At 46.4% G+C, this 17,741-nt stretch overlaps 1 protein-coding gene across 5 annotated transcripts in view; it reads left to right on the top strand.

Moving 5' to 3' along the window:
* The first annotated feature begins 16,540 nt into the window (after positions 1-16,540).
* Positions 16,541-17,741, top strand: part of RAB4A (RAB4A, member RAS oncogene family) — a 99,079-nt gene continuing 97,878 nt past the window's right edge. For 4 of the 5 annotated variants that reach the window (XR_014249182.1, XR_014249183.1, XM_082408019.1 and 1 more), the window contains exon 1: positions 16,541-16,814. Coding sequence is in view for 3 of the 5 variants with exons in the window: in XM_082408019.1 (XP_082264145.1) it covers positions 16,784-16,814 (31 nt within the window). In the remaining 2 variants the exon portion in view is untranslated. The remainder of the gene's footprint in view (positions 16,815-17,741) is intronic. The other variant, XM_082408017.1, reaches the window with a different exon arrangement.

Here is a 17,741-nt window from a genome sequence, read left to right as displayed (position 1 = left end):
CCTGACTTCAGACTATACTACAAAGCTACAGTAATCAAGACAATATGGTACTGGCACCAAAACAGAAACATAGATCAATGGAACAAGATAGAAAGCCCAGAGATTAACCCACGCACCTATGGTCAACTAATCTATGACAAAGGAGGCAAAGATATACAATGGAGAAAAGACAGTCTCTTCAATAAGTGGTGCTGGGAAAACTGGACAGCTACATGTAAAAGAATGAAATTAGAATACTCCCTAACACCATACACAAAAATAAACTCAAAATGGATTAGAGACTTAAATATAAGACTGGACACTATAAAACTCTTAGAGGAAAACATAGGAAGAACACTCTTTGACATAAATCACAGCAAGATCTTTTTTGATCCACCTCCTAGAGTAATGGAAATAAAAACAAAAATAAACAAATGGGACCTAATGAAACTTCAAAGCTTTTGCACAGCAAAGGAAACCATAAACAGGACGAAAAGACAACCCTCAGAATGGGAGAAAATATTTGCAAACGAATCAACGGACAAAGGATTAATCTCCAAAATATATAAACAGCTCATTCAGCTCAATATTAAAGAAACAAACACCCCAATCCAAAAATGGGCAGAAGACCTAAATAGACATTTCTCCAAAGAAGACATACAGACGGCCACGAAGCACATGAAAAGATGCTCAACATCACTAATTATTAGAGAAATGCAAATCAAAACTACAATGAGGTATCACCTCACTCCTGTTAGAATGGGCATCATCAGAAAATCTACAAACAACAAATGCTGGAGAGGGTGTGGAGAAAAGGGAACCCTCTTGCACTGTTGGTGGGAATGTAAATTGATACAGCCACTATGGAGAACAATATGGAGGTTCCTTAAAAAACTAAAAATAGAATTACCATATGACCCTGCAATCCCACTACTGGGCATATACCCAGAGAAAACCGTAATTCAAAAAGACACATGCACCCGAATGTTCATTGCAGCACTATTTACAATAGCCAGGTCATGGAAGCAACCTAAATGCCTATCAACAGACGAATGGATAAAGAAGTTGTGGTACATATATACAATGGAATATTACTCAGCCATAAAAAGGAACGAAATTGAGTCATTTGTTGAGAAGTGGATGGATCTAGAGACTGTCATACCGAGTGAAGTAAGTCAGAAAGAGAAAAACAAATATCGTATATTAACGCATGTATGTGGAACCTAGAAAAATGGTACAGATGAGCCGGTTTGCAGGGCAGAAGTTGAGACACAGATGTAGAGAATGGACATATGGACACCAAGGGGGGAAAACTGCAGTGGGGTGGGGATGGTGGTGTGCTGAATTAGGCGATTGGGATTGACATGTATACACTGATGTGTATAAAATTGATGCCTAATAAGAACCTGCAGTATAAAAAAACAAACAAAACAACTAATACTAAACTTTCATTGGGTTATTTTTATGGAAATATGTTAATATAAATGTTTCAGACATTACATGAAATTTCTAAAAATCTAAAAAAAAAAATATATCATGATCTTCAACTTCAAGTCATTGCAATTTAACAAATGTTGCAGTGCTTACTACATGCAAGGCACTGTGCTAGCTGGTTAACTTCCCTCCTCCCCCACTCTCAGTGTTGTCAGACATGTGTCAGACATGGTCCTTTTAAAAATCCATTGTTGCTTTTCACTTGCCTCTCAGAGAGTATTAAAGATATGAATCGTGAAAAAAAAAAAAAGAAGACACTGATTTTCTGAAACAAACCTCTTGTACAAAATAAATTGAGAGATAATAAATCTCTATATAAAAATGATTGTACACACACACACTTATATGCCCACAAACACATATTTACCTTTCATTTTAAACAAATCACTAGGAAAATAAGGGTTGAAGGAAAAGTTCCTTGCTCCTTTACAAGGTAGGCAAATCAACATAGGGTAAAAATAATACCCCAAGTCACCTAATCTATTTTGGAATAGTAAAACCAAAAGAGATGAAGAATCAGTTTTATCTTGGGGAAGTTGTTTCTGATTTTAAAATGTAATCACAATACACATGATGATAAAATGGACTTCTCAACTCAGAATAAATGAACTTTTATGAGTGTACATAACTCTAAAGTAATGATAATGAAGTAATTCAAATAAAGGGAAGGTTGGTGTGTGAGATGTCTCCAAAATTTTTCATAATATTTGGTTTTCCCTTTACTTAGGACTTCTTTTAAACAAGGCGAAAACTTAAGGTTTTCTAGCCTGTTTTGGACAAGTTGTTATGAATTTTAGCATCTCATCTTTAAATCTCTATTCTTGAACTCCAAATGTTTCCCTCGATTACAGTGTACAGTAATAAACAACTGCTACTCTCTGCTTGTTCCCACCACTTGTACAAGTAAGTCTGTAGTATTTCAGGACCTCTGATTTGGTTTTCAAGAGGCTTTTTCTTGTCACTGGCTTTCCTCCATTTCTGCTGACCCAGGCTTCCAAGAGTGTGAGGGATAATGGGATACACTCTCCGAAGAGTTTGATGCCTCTCTTTTTATTTGTTTTGCTCATCACTGTATTAAAAACATAAAATTCTAACTGAGTAAATTTGAAGATCGAATTGGCTTTATTCAATGATTTATGAATCGGGCAGCATCCCATTGAGCAAGTAGAAAGGAGCTCTGCGGAGCTGTAAAAAATGCAAGAACTTTACAGGCAGGAGGGGGCAGAAAAGGGAAGTTTCTAGCTAAGAGTGGATTGTTTCAGGCAGGGTCACCTTCCTTTTGGGGGAAGGTGGGGGGTCACCCCTCTAGTGCTGACCAGGTAATTCCAGATCTATTGGTGAAAGGTCCCATTCCTGAGAGAGGCTGAAACTGCAATTAGGTTAGCTATTAAGTCTTGGTTTGCTGACGTGGGACTTAGCACAAGTGACTCCATTTGGGGTTTGTTGTTTCTTTACTAACAACTGTATCTCATTCCTAGCTCTTAACCCCAGTACCTAGATACTTGCTGGTGAATGGATGACCAGACCAGTGAATTCAGAATTTCAGAGAAGTTCTTTATAATGAGAGACAGGCAGAGAAATGGCAGTTCTACCACCCAGTAAGTTTTGAACTCTTGCAGGTCTGATGCCCAAATCAAGCGTGGGAACGTGAACAGTGAGACTGAGTGAAAACACAGCAGTTCTTTGTGCTTCTGTTAGAGAAACACTGGTGGGAGACAGAGGACAAAGGAAGGAGACACAGGACTGGAGTGACCTCAGCTGGGGGCGGGGTTTCACAGTGTTGGGTGCTGCAGAGAGGTAGTCAGCAGGAGCAGGGGCTGTGTACATCATCAGAGGCATTTTTTATTTTATTTTATTGTTTTTATTGACGTATAGTTGATTTACAATCTTGTGCCAATCTGCTGTATGGCAAAGTGACTCAGTTATACACATATAGACATTCTTTTTTTATATTCTTTTCCATTACAGTTTATCACAGGATATTGACTCTAGTTCCCTGTGCTGTAGAGTAGGACCTTGTTGTTTATCCCTCCTATATATAATAGTTTACATCTGCTAATGCCACACTCCCAGCCCTTCCCTCTCCCACCCCCCTCCTCCTTGGCAACCACAAGTCTGTTCTCTATGTCTGTGAGTCTGTTGCTGTTTCATAGATAGGTTCATTTGTGCCATACTTTAGATTCCACATGTAAGTGGTATCACATGGTATTTGTCTTTCTCTTTCTGACTTACTTCCCTTAATAATCTCTAGTTGCATCCATGTTGCTGCAGTCATCAAAGGCATCTTAGAAGAGGCTCTGCTTGCCATAGCTTCTGGCAGCGTTGCTTCCTACAGTGGAAAGAAGAATGTTGTTGATGGGAATTCCCAAAGTTAGGCTAAAGTGGGGGTGAAGTAACTTTTCTAGGTGAAGAGGTGATCTTTTTTTTTTTTTTTGATTTGTATGTGTGTGTTTTATTATATATTAGTCTCTTAAATCAAATAGAAGACAAAAAGTGGAGCTACAAACCAAAGTTACAACAGTACTAGCTTTTCTCGTTGCCCGTCTGTCTACTTTTACCAGAGGTCTTTATTTCTTCATAAGGCTTTGAGCTACTGTCCAGGGTCCTTGACTCCAAACTGAAGAACTCCCTGTGGCAGGCGGGTCTGGTGGTTAAGAACTCTCTCAACTCTTGATTAACTGGGAATGTCTTGATTTCTCCCTCATTTTCGAAGGAAAGTTTTGCTAGATATAGGATTCTTGGTTGACGGTTTCTTTCCTTCAACACTTCAAGTACATTGAGTCATGCCATCTGGCCTCCGAGGCTCCTGATGAGAAATCTGCTCAATGACCTTCCCGGCAAACCTTCTCTCAGCTTCATAGACTTTCATAATGTACCGTATCATGTCTTATGCAACAGAACATTTTGTATAGTATCGTGAAGTCAGTTAAGTTGTAACGTTATTTTGAGACCAGAATTTAAGGAAAAGGAATTGAACATTTCAAGTGTAGACATTATGAGGTCTCTAAAATTATTACACATTTTCAAACTAGAAATAAAAAGGCCACTGAAGTATCCTGCAGATTTTTATTTATAACAAAGTGAATACCAATATCTAATAACACACGTAAAGAAAAATTTCTTTGGGATCCTTTTTCCTAAGTGTAAAGGGGCCTTGAACTCAAAAAGTGAGAAAACCACTGTGGTGTATCCCCAGCGGTGATGGGTCCATTTCTTGCTCTGACCTCAGAGTGCACCATTGTGATGTACTTCACAAAGCCCTATGAAAGAGAAAGGTGGGCCCAGGTTTTTGGTCCTTAGAGCCCAGGAAGCTGCTTTTGGTGACCTGACGGCCTTGGACCTACAGTTAGCTTGTGTTTTCCTTGTTTCTGCCATTTTGTTGATTTTCGTTTCTCTTTTCTCTACTCTTTTTTATTTGTGTCATTGTTCTTTCTACAGTTAGCATAGTGAGTATTGTTGGTATAGTTAATACTTGATTAGCATAGTTAGTGTAGTTAGTACTAGTTAGCGCTGTTGGTACAGTTAGCGTAGTTAGCGTTGTTAGTAGAGACAGCATACTTAGCCCTGTTAGTACAGTTAGCATTGTTAGTTAGCGTAGTTAGCGTTGCTAGGTAGTGCTGTCAGTCAGTGTAGTTAGCAGATCACCAGGATGCAGGGCCTCACAGCCAAATCTGCTGGCAAGGAGGCTCATATTGATGACTTCGAGATGCTCCACACCATTGGTGAAGGCACCTTCGGTAAAGTGAAGTTGGTCCGGCACGTTCTGACCGGGACACAGATGGCTGTGAAGGTCATAAGGAAAAGGCGTCAGAGCTTCTCAAGTGTCCAGGCACTTTTCTGGGAAGTGTGCAGTCTGAAGGCTCTGAATCACCCCAATATTGTAAAACTGCTGGGGGTGATTGACACGGAGGAGACAGTTTTTCTAGTGATGGAGTACCTCAGTGGGGGGGACATGTACCGCTATTTGAAGATCCATGGCCGTATGACAGAGGCGGAGGCCCGAGGCCCATTCCAGCAGCTGGTCTCCGCCCTGCAGCACTGCCACCGGAGGGGCATCGTGCACCGGGACCTGAAGCCACTGAGCCTCCTCTTTGATTCCAACATGAATATCAAACTTACAGACTTTGGCCTCAGCAACAAGTGTGATGGCACTGTCCAACTGGACACGATCTGCGGCACACACCCTTATGCTGCCCCGGAACTCCTCCTGGGGCAGAGCTACAGCGGCCCTGCGGTGGACGTGTGGAGCTTGGGAGTAGTGCTGTACACCATGGTAACTGGGTCCCAGCCCTTTGTGGGAAAAGACTTACAGGAGCTGCGGAAGCAAATCCTACAAGGGCAATACCCCATCCCACCTTATCTGTCTGTGAAGATAAGGGATCTGTTACAAAAAATGATTGCCCTCAACCCCAGTGACAGATGCACCTTACCTGACCTCATGAGGCATCCATGGGTCAACATGGGCCAGAAGGAGCCACTCCAGCCACCCTGTGGAGAGGACCTGGAGGTGACAATGGTGAGGACTCCGGGCTTGACTTGCGACCAGATCCAGGACACTGGGACAGGCAGTGTGAGCTCCAAGAAACCCAAGGTGGAGGTCTCCATCATAACTCTGAAGCCCTTCTCTTGCGGGGACCTCTGTGGCAGTGAACTTGAGCCTTCTCCAAGCCCTGTGGTGTCCTCCCTGCAAACCAGGTGGCTCTACCACAGAAAAAATGTGCAGCTGCAGGAAGACCAGCAGGCAGGGCAGAAGACCGGTGAGTCTGCCTGTCCCCCACCCAGCCTGGAGGCGAGGACTGCCACCCCCAGCCCAGCCCCCCAGTGTGGCACTGGGACATCCACCTCCAGCAGCAGCAGCAGGATTGGAGCCCCAGAGGGAAGCAGCTGCCCCCTGGGTGTGTCCAACACTGGAAGGTCCTCCCACACTGGGCAGCCTGAGAGTGTGTCCTCATCCACTGTCTCTGGCCAGAGCCAGAAAAAGCAAGGGGTGGCTGGGAGAATCTGGAACTTTATTTTGAAACATCTTTGTTGCAAGCTGCCCAGCATGAGGCGTCATAATAAAGTGAGCCCATGTGAACCCCATGGATGACCGAGGCAGGAAGGTCAGGCCGCCGCGCTCCCTGGGGCCCGGTGCAGGGGAAGAGGAGTGTGTTCTCTGCACGGCTTTCAGAAGCATCGTATCCAAGACCCTGGCCAGCTCAGAGGATGGTCCGGAGCAGCCCGGGCGACCGAAAGCGAGGCCACCGTGGCTGCAGGTCTGACCCTCAACCCCCACCTGGGTGAAACTTGAGAGACGGGACTGTCATTCCTGGGGTACGTCTCCCCTCCCCTACTCTTCTGTCTTCCGTGTTGGTGGGGGAGGGGGATAGTTCTTGTTCCAAGAACTCCTGGGTTCTTCCAATTCTAGTTAATAAACTTGATGCTCCAGAAAAAAAAAAAAAGAAGGAAATGGACCATCTCAACAGAGGGGATCAGGGAAAGTCCCGAGGCAAGAGCCTCCTGAGAAAGATGAGAGAGTGAGGAGGGGGCCCTGCAACACACCCGGTCCCCCCAGCTTTGACGGCTGGTGTTGGCTGCATCCCTGGAGAGAAGCTCTGCTGAGTGGGGCAGTGGTGGGGAGCCCTGAAAGGGAGGGAGCAGCCCCCAACATGGATAGCTTGAACGTTAGCCCATGGTGTATTTCCAACCTGTGTATACCTCTAACCAGAGAACTAGCTGCCAGCAAGACGTCCTCACCGCCAGACACAAAGGCCCCGACACCCACCGCATTTGACATTCCCCTCAGCCTCTGCTGCCCTCCATTCCATGCCCCAGAGGCAGTCAGTGCCTGAGTCCTTTAGCAATAAAGCGCCACCCACCCCAGCCCACATCAGGATTCCCCACGTGTGGGGACCACCTCCATCAGAATCCTTAGATGCTTGTTAAAAAGATGCAGATCCCTGGGCCCTGACCCAGGATCGGTAAGTCAGACCCTCTGGAGGTGGGATCCAGAGTCTGTGCTTCTGCCAGTCTCCCAGGTGTTCACAGACTCTGCAGAAGCCTGGTCTTCACATCGGAGCAGAGTGCAGGACCTGTACTGACACACAGCATTGCCGTACTGTATTCACAGCTCTGTGGAGCATTTGGGTGATGAAAAGTGTTATTTATGGGTTGAATGGTGTCCCCACCCCACACTCATATGTTGAAGTCCTAACGCCCAGGTCCTCAGAAACTGACCTTTTATTTAAGATCAGGACTGTTGCAGATGTAATTGGTTAAGATGAGGTCATTAGGATCATTAGGACTTAATCCAATGTGACTGGTGTCTTTATAAAAAGGGGAAATTAAAACACAGAGACAGACAAAGGGAGAAGACCACGTGAACATGAAGGCAGAGATCACGGGGGTGCCAGTGACCACCAGAAGCTGACAGCAGAGGGAACAGATCCCCCTTCACAGCCTCAGAGGGAGCCAACCCTGCCCACACCTGGATCTTGGTCGAGTTGCCTCCAAGACTGGGGGACAGTAAATGTCTGCTGTCTAAGCTCCCCGCTCTGTGGTCCTTTGTTACAATAGAAATGGTACTGGCTACAGTTTGGGCCCAAATAAAGATGTGGAGACCAAAATAAAGGACCGAGTTTGGAGGAGGGAAAGCAGGCTGGAAACAGAGGATATGGTGGGTGTCCTCACAGTAGAAAAACCCACCCCAATCTCATGGAACATATTATATTTTCCCATGGGAAAGCCAGTCATCTTCTATCAGAACTTCTTAAAAATTAGCCTAGAGAAGATTTAGAAAGAGCATGAAAGAGCTTTTGGGGTGACATGAAGGTTCTATATCATGATGGTTGTGGCTGTTTGTTACACGACTGTGTAAAATTTGTCAAAACTCATTGAATTGTACACAAAATTGATGAATTTTGTTGCATGTAAATTATAACTCAGTAAAACTGATTAAAGTGAAAAATCAGCCCAGCAAAGAAATTTCTGGTTAATTTTGTTTGGTGGTGATTAGAGAGAAAATCCAAGAAGAAAAGATAAAGACAAAAAACCACTTGTTTTTGCAAACCATCTTTTAAACAAGAAACCAGGCTAAAAATAGGCCATTTGATTTGAAACACAGTATGGGAAAGAAATAGAAAAATAGAAGAAAGATAATTCTATAGCATTTTTATCAGAAAATGAAAACACGTGTATTTTAACATCCTCAGGCAGATAGTTAATCTGACATGGAAAATATAATAAAAAGAAAACAAAAACCAGAAAATCTTCTTCTCCTTTTTAAAAAAATTTATTTATTTATTTATTTATTTATTTTTGGCTGCATTGGGTCTTTGTTGCTACGCACAGGCTTTCTCTAGTTGCGGCAAGCGGTGGCTACTCTTCATTGCAGAGCACGGGCTGTAGAGCACAGGCTCAGTAGTTGTGGCGCATGGGCTTAGTTGCTCCGCGGCATGTGGGATCTTCCTGGACCAGGGCTCTAACCCGTGTCTCCTGGATTGGCAGGTGGATTCTTAACCACTGCGCCACCAGGGAAGCCCCAATCTTCTTCTTCTGAATAAAGAACAAAAATTCAAAGAACTCGTGAGTAATCCCTGAATACAAATGCTGTTAAATGCAGAAATAAGCAGAGAAGCGTTCCTATTAGAACTAATGGACGGTTAACTGGTAAGTTTCAAATTAAAATATGAAGGGGGGGAATGACCACATCACTGAAGTGTACCCATAGCTCCAGCCTCGACTGAACACTATACACTGTGTACTCACATTGAGCATTTGTGGTATGTTCCCGTCACGTAAACTAGTCCATGTGCTTTTAGAGGAGGTCCAAAGCCTTGAGCTTGGTCATGGAGAACAGGACGTCAATTGCAGTGTTGTTTTCTATCTCACAACCGGAAGTGCTACCACTCACATCTCTGTACATTCAGCATTGTGGTGCCCGAGAGAACCTGGGTTTGGTGCATCCTCAGCTGTAAAGGAGGGTGAGGGGAGCTACCTGGGCAGGTGTTGTGAGGGTCGAGGGAAGGGACAGAAAGCACCCAGACAGGCCATCGGTTTTCTTAGGTTCCCCTACTTTAAACAATTTAATGCCTTTTCAAGTCACACCCCTGTGTTTTGGATGTTTTTATACTGCATTTTTTTTTTCTCTTACATATTATAGATAAAAAGGAGACATGCCTAGTTTAGTTTGGCTTTAGAGAAAAATCCCAACATTGATACATACTAGCAGTGAGAACTGGGGCAAAATATGTAATCCATCTAGACCTTTGTTTCCTAATCTACAAAATGAGATAATACCTACCTTATGAGTTTGTTGTGAGGACTAGGGTTTATAATACATGTAAAGCACTTAGCACTATACCTAGTCTTTAATTAAGTCCTCAGTAAATACTATTAGATGATACTTTTAAATGGTTTTATTACAGCCTTTCCACAATTACATGGTGGCATATGAAACTACTGACTTTTAAATTTCCCATAAATCAACAAGTTTAAAATTAAGTTTATTATATTAAACTAAATCCAAATTAATAAAGAGCTGCTGAGTTTTATTTCATTCATTCCTCATTCAACAGCTACTTAATTATTGAGGGTTTTCTATGTGCCCAGTACTATTTTAGGCATGAGGTCAGAGCAGGGAATAAGACAGATAGATACATCCCCTTTCCTTACAGAGCTTACAGCCTAGAGGGGAGCAGATGATGTACTAATACATGATGTACAGGGTAGATGCTGGGGGGACCAAAGGAGGAAGTGTGTGAAGGGCTGGGGAGGAGAGGGATCACTCTGATCAGAGGATCCAGGGATCCTCTGAAAGGGAGGGCCTCACGGATGAGGTGACGTATAAGCAGAAAACATGAAGGCTCTGGGGGTACAAGCCACATAGATGTCTGGGCAAGAGCATTCCAGGCAGAGGAAAGAACACGTGCAAAGTCCCTGAGGCCAGAGCCTGCTTGGTGTGTTCAAGACGCAACAAGAGGGCCTATGTGATCAGAGCCATGAGACTAGTGGGGGGGTCGGGGGGAGGAGAGCATCAGAGGAGAGACAGAGCCCTGGGAAGTGATGAGAGGAAGGGTTCTGAGCAGAGCATGGCCACCCATCACCCCCATCCCTGGCTGCTTCAAAGGATTGTTCTTTTTGTTTTTATCTACATTTTAATAGGTTCGCTCCAGCAGCTGTGGGAGAGCAAACAGCAGGGAGGCCAGGATAGATGCAGGGAGGCCAGTTAGGGGCACGTGGGTGAGGGGGCAGCACAGTGGGCAAAGGTGATTCTGAAGGTGGAGCCAGGGGGACTTGCTGAGGGCCAAACACAGGCACGAGTGACAGAGCAAAGCTGAGGACTCCAAGGTTTTGTCCTGAGCAAACTGCCATTTGCTGAGATAGGAGAGCCTGCAGAGGGCACAGGTTTGCTGGGAACTTTGGATGTTTGGGTTTTATTTTGTGAGTATTAAGAAACCTAAGAGGCGTTCAAGTAAGAGGTATCAAGTAAGCGATTGTATACAGAAGCCCAGGCAAGAAGGAGATCTGGCAGCCTCAACTTTACCAGATATTTAAAGCCCTGCGACTGGATGAGATCAATAATGAGGAAGTGAGTGAGGATAAGAGATCACAGCCTGAGGAGAAAGCAGCACCCCTGAGCTGGGCAGACAGAGTGGGAGTCCTCGGGGCCCAGTGAGGAGGGGGCAGAACTGTGCAGCAAGGGGGTCAGAGCCTCCAGGGGTCCCTTCACGCCTTCATCTATGGACCCGCACAGGCCTGCGAGGAAGCTACCTGGGGCCGGGGAAGGGTCACCTGCGGAGAGTGGAGGGGAGAATCCCCAGCACCCAGCCAGGGCCCAGAAGAGCACCTAAGTCCAGAACCACAGTGGGTCCTCAAGTTCAAGGACACTGGGCGGAGTCGTCAGGAGGGGTTGGCCTCAGTAATGGGGCAAAATGCTGCTCTGGGGCCCCCACAAAAGCTTAAAAACAGGACCTGAAAGCATCAAACTCTTTCCAAATAGCTTAACTGTATCCCAGAACAAAGTGCAACAATACTTACATATATAAACAAAGTAAACGTCTCAATGTCTGGCATCCGATCAAAAATTACCTGGCATGGAAAACATTACTCACGACAAGGAGAAAGGCCAATCACTAGAAACTGCTTCAGAAATGACTCAGATGATAAAATTAGTAGAAAATGACATGAATACCATTATTAGAATATATTCCATAGGTTCAAGATGCCAGAGGTGAGATCAAGCACTGAACATGGTACACACACACCCAAGGTGAACTTCTAGAGATGAAACTACAATATGTGAAATGGAAAATACACTGGATGAGGTTAACAGCGGATGAAATACTGCAGGGAAGATTAGTGACTTTAAAGGCGAGGCAATAGAAATTATCCAAAATGAAACACTGAAAGAAAGACTGGCCAGAAATGAAACAGAGTAGCCGTTAACTGTGGACAAATTCAAGTGCCTGATACATGTGTGATGCAGTTTCCAAGGCAGAAGAGAGGGGAGGGGCAGAAAGACTATCTGAAGAAATAATGGCTGAAAAAATTCCAAATCTGATAAAAACTATAAACTCACACACACACACACACACACACACACAAACAAAACAAAGAAATGTAATGAAACTGGAGGACAAAACCATGGAAAAAACCACACCAAGGTACATCATAGCACATCATAATCAAACTGCTTAAGTCAGAGATAAAGGTAAAATCTTAAGAGCAGGCAGTGATAAAAAAGACACTGTGCATACAAAGGCATAAAGATAAGAATGACAGCAGACTTCTGATCAAAAACAACATAAGCCAGAAAACATTGTATTAGGGGGAATAAAACCACACATTAATTTAGAAATCGAAACTTAGCAAAAATATCATTCAAAAACAGAGATAAAAAAAGATTTTTTTAGATATACAAAAGCTGAAAGAATTCATCACCCACAGACCTGTGCTTCAAGATCCGCTGAGGGAAGTCCTTCAGGCAAAAGGGAAATGACGGCAAGTGGAGACGTGCATTCACACCGAGGGCTGAGGAGTCCTAGATATGCTACCTATGGGCTCAATATGAGATGTTGGGTCTTATTGTTTAAACCTGTTGAAAAGGGAATTTGCTGGAAAATGTGGTAAAAAACACACAGTGGAATATACAGGAAGGAGATTCTGACACGTGCTACAACACAGCTGAATCTGAAGGACGTGATGCTCTGTGAAATTAGCCAGTCACCAAGGACAACCGTGTGATTGCATCCACATGAGGTCCCCAGAGCAGTCAAATTTATAGACCTAGAAATGGAATGGTGGTTGTAGGGGGCAGGGGGTGAGGGGAATGGGGGTGGAGGGTGCAGAGTTACATTTCCGCAAGATGGAAAGAGTTCTGTGGACGGAGGGTGGTGATGGTTGTACGATGTGAATACAGGTGACCCTTGAACAGTGCAGGTTTCAACTGCGTGGGTCTACTTATACATGGATTTTTTTCCCATAAATACACAGTGGACTCTCCATATTCATGGGTTTCGCATCCACAGATTCAGCCAACCATGGATTGAAATTTCTCTCTGTGGTTGGTTGAATCTGTGGCTGTGGAACTACGGAAACAGAGGGCCAACTGCACCATACCATCCTATCTAAGGGACCTGAGCATCCATGGATTTTGGTATCTGCAGGGGCTGCTGGGACCAATCCCCCATGGATACCAAGGGACTGAATGCCTCTGAACTGTACTCTTCAAGTCAGACAGTTGAGATGGTCAGTTTTATGTGTATTTTACCACAATTTTAAAAACAGAGGAAATTGCCTGCTTAAAGCAAAAATAATAACAGCATATATGGGGCATATGAGAAATATGGGGGCAGAAGATCCACAGCACCATGGGTGGGGAGAACGGTGGTGAGCTGCTAGGAATGGAAGGTAGACAGTGATGAGGTGAAGACCCTATTATAAACCCTAAAACAACCACTCAAATAACTCTAGAAATAACCTCACGAGCAGTTATTCCTAATAAGCAAACAGCAGGTAAAATAGCATCATAAAAAGAAAAAATGCTTCTGTCCACCTTAAAGGCCTGGAAGCAGTGACATCCCAGGAGTAGTGACCACAGGTGTACACAGATACCAGAAATTATCAAAGCGTGTGCTTTAAATGTCAGTTATACTTCAACAAAGTTGTTTAAAATAAAAGCAGGATGAGCTGCTTGCACAGGCAAGACCTCCTGGGCGGGGGGGGGGGGGCGGGGATGTCACATCTCTCCACGTAACCCCTTCTCTCCTTCTGCAGCAGTAACGACATTGTGTGCTCTGACATTAGGTGTGGCCACGTCACTTGCTCTGTCCCGTAAAATGTCAATGAAAGTGATTCTATCAGTTCCTGAAGGGGTCCTCACGAGCTAATGCACGTGGTGCGGTGTCTTCCCCCTGCCCAAGAGACAGTAGCAGCATGTGTGCAGCTGACCCTTGGGGCACCCTGGGTCTACCAATGCCACGTGGAGCTGAGCCTCTGCCAGCATGAGTGCAGGAGGCAGTCTGAGTGAGAGATAAACTGCATGGGTATGTTGGGACACCTTTGTTACTACAGCTAACTTAGCCCATCCTGACTGAACACCCCCTGACACCACACAGGTCCCATTACAGTGGAAGTTTTGTTTGGCACTAGAAGGCAAACCTGTCCAGTGGCCTCCGAGGTCTCTTCCACCTTGAAGACATGAGTTACATGTCACAAGTGTCAGCAGCCTGGGTGTCTAACTTAGGTACCTTTTCAAGCCTCCACCGACCTGTACAGAACTTGGTACCTTCTCACAGTATCACCCAGATATTTCTGAGTCCCCAAATACTCAAACACAAGTTGGCTCCTGTTCTTCACCTCCTTCAGTTACCAAGGAAAATCACAGTGACACAGAGACTGTGACCAGTGCCCCCCACCAAGACTGGCTCTGCCAAGGATGCCACGTCCCTTTGTTCCCAGTGTCACCACTCCCCAGAATGTCAGGGTCATGCTGGATTCTCATCCCGAGCCCTTTCTAAGGCTCCCCTCCAGGGGACCAGGCCGCCGTTCTAGGTCTGACCCTGTGTCTAGGAGCCCATCTGTCCCCACTGGTTCCTCCAGAGATACCACTGCCCCTACCCATGTGGGCCTCTGCCAGTCCTGGGGAACAGGACTCCTTGTGAGGCTGGCAGCCCCTGAAGCTCCTAATCGCTCGTTAAATGTGACACACTGCCAGGGAGCAAACAGGAAAGTACCAGGTGCTTCCAGGCCCCACTGACCTGAGGAGGAGTGGGCAAGACCTATTTTGGAAGAACTCCTTCTCCCTTCATTTCCATTAGACAAATTTCCCATGTGCCTAGGATTTTGGAAGGCTCCCCTGGAGAGAAAGGAGAAAATAACTGGAGAGAACACAGATTAATTTTGCAGTAAGTTTCCCTTCCACACAATCAACAGTACCTCAGAATCAAAGCAGTCTCCAAGAATATTTAGGAGAAATGTATTTTCTCTCAAAGATCCAACGTTGCTGAGATGCAAATCATCTTTCACATTATTATTCAAGGAAGTTTGGCTCCTTCCAACCTCAGTTCTTGAGTACTTCCCTTTCAAGTTGTGATATTTTGGCTTTATATTTGCAAACTAAAACAAAAATGGCTTCTCTGGGTGGTTTTTCCAAAACAAATAGTCTTTTCCACAGGCCTATCTAAGCATTCTTTTTCCACAGTAAAGAAAACTGCTCTCAGCTTTGAAACAGTCACTTAATTTCTGTTTCTATCACCCTGTCCAGGTTTCACAAATCATGAGGTCCAGTTTCAATAACTCAGTGATTCCTTTCTTATTATCCACAGAAGTTCCTGACAGGAAGAAGACTTAGATGTAAAGAATGGGATCACTGTCTTTCTTCTGAAATAGCTCTAATCAGAGTCAGTCTGTTATACTCAGGAGTGTAAATCAAACCTAACCTGCAGAAAGCCAAATGAGAAAACAACAAGTGTCCCAGCTGCTGAACAAGGGATATATACAAAACAATTCCAGGAAATTGCAGTTCTCACCACATTTCAGCATGGGGCCTCCTCTGTGACTTAGAAGCAAGGATATCTAGTTTCTGCTAGCATCAGAGAGTAGAGTAAAATGCCGAGCCAGATAGCCTTTGGAGAGGAGGGGAAGATCTCAGGGAAGGTCTGATGCCAATTTGGAGGACAGAGTCAAATGGGCTTGAATAAAATGCATTTCCTGGCATCTTCCCCACCATCCAAGTCACTTGGGAGCTTAGCCAGGGCATATTTTTAGTATTCTACTGTGTCTTTTGAACAAGGTTGGGTCTTATGAGATACCACGTGGCCCTGATCACGCTCCGAAGGAGCAAAATCCCAACCAAGAATCTCTTCCCAGTAAATGTTTATCGCTGCATTTCCAACAGAAGGGGATTCTGAATTCATTTGTGCTCCTTAAATCAAAATAGTCAACCAACGACTCCTACCCGTAGAAATGCGTCTGCGGCTGAGAGCCCAGAGATGCTTCCTGCCCAAAGGCCACATTCCCCAAAGTGAGGTGCAGAGGGGCCAACGTCTACAGTTTTCCGGGGACTTTTTGGAACCGGTACGTCTTAAGCTTCTGTCAGTTTCCCCCAGACGCCAGCTCGGCCCCAGCGGCGACGGCCCCGGCAGGTCAGCCTGCCTCCCCGCCCGCAGGGCTGGCCTCCAGCTGGACACCTGGGGCCACGCACGGCCTCCTAGTTACACATTCACCCCGTCCCCGGGTTGATCATTCCTCCAGCGCGGAGGAAGTCCTTCCCCGGCCGAGCGCCCCAGATGACGACGACCAAGCCTTTACCGAGGCGGCCAACCTGGCAAAGGGCTGCCTTCCTCGCCAGTGCGGGCACTTTGCCTCCTCTGCGCGAGAAAGTACCCCGCGGTCCCAGTCCCTGTGCCCAACCCGTCACCCCAAGGCCTGCTGACCGCCCGCCCCTCGCCGCCCCCCCACCGCGCCCCGCCCTCCCCGCGCGCCGACCCGGCTCCTCGGCGCTCATCGGCCATCCCCGCCCCGGCCTCCCCGCGCGCACGCGCGACCACGGCGGGGGCCGGGCCTCGCGCCCCCTTCCCTCCTCCCCTGCCCCCTCCTCCGCCTCCCGACCGGTGGGGGGCGGGGCCGTGCGCCTGCGCGGAGCGGACAGTCTGGCGGGGGCGCAGCCGCGGGGTGGCGGGCAGTTGCCGTGGGGACCGCGGGCCCCTCCCTCCTCTGGTCCTCTACCCCTGGCGTTCCCTTCCGAGGCGCGGCCGACGACCCGGCTTCCCTGCCGCCGGCCCGGCGGAGCTGCAGACGGTGCCCCGCGAGAGGCGGAGCCGCTCCCAAGATGTCGCAGACGGCCATGTCCGAGACCTACGGTACGGGGCGGGGGCGCGGGCCGGGGCGCGAGGGGCGCGGGCGGGGCGGGCCGGGGTGCCGGGGGCCAGGGCTTGCGGGCCGGGGTGGGGTGGGCGCGGGCGGCGGGGCGCCGATACGAGTGCCGGGGCGCCGGCCGGCCGAGGGTAGCCAGTCTACGTGATCTGCTTCTCCGAGGGTCCTCTTGCTGGTTCTCCGCGTTCACGCCGGTAGGGTTTCCCTTTCTTAATCTGATATCAGTAGTCGGGGTTTCGGAAGCCAGTTGGAGACTCGGTTCATCTGCGATATTGTCCCTAGCAAAGGATGTGAAGGACTTGAGGCGACGCCTGCAGTTGAGTGTGCTTCTCGGCTATTGCACTTTGAGCTTTCCTAGATTGGAAGTCCTTCCTTTGCACTGAAATTACAAGGATTTATCGATAGGCAAGTTCATCCATTTCTTCTTCCAGAGACTTTTCAGGCTGCGTGATGGCTATTTATAAATGTGTCTTTTTAAGACCATAAACACCTCCGAAGCACAGCCCAGTCGGCTTGATCTTTGCTTCCTCTGTAGCACCCACACCTGAAGGCACCCAACAGAGATTTTTTTTTTTTAATAAACGAAAGCCTTCCCAATTCATAAACTGTGTTTTTGTCCTGCGTGGTAAAAATAAACAACATAGTACACTTCTGCTTTGTATCAAGATTCATGAGGTGTTCACGAGTCTGGAATCACTCTCAGATGTGTGCATTCTCAGATTAAGTCTGATTTGGATTTTACAGTCCCAGGGAGGGGCTCAAGTTCAGAACCATTACTTCTAGGCAAATCAGTCATGTCTCCTCCGTGTGTCCTGGCATGCTGCCCCCTTTCCCATCAACAGATAGGCGTGGGCCGGCTTTATGGGCCGGCGTGGTTTCCAACACTACAAGGTACCCACCGGCACTGATCTGCT

Source organism: Balaenoptera borealis, assembly GCF_965194805.1.
Source record: "Balaenoptera borealis genome assembly, chromosome: 10".
In the NCBI taxonomy this organism is placed as follows: domain Eukaryota; kingdom Metazoa; phylum Chordata; class Mammalia; order Artiodactyla; family Balaenopteridae; genus Balaenoptera; species Balaenoptera borealis.
This window is presented reverse-complemented; position numbering and strand designations above follow the sequence as displayed.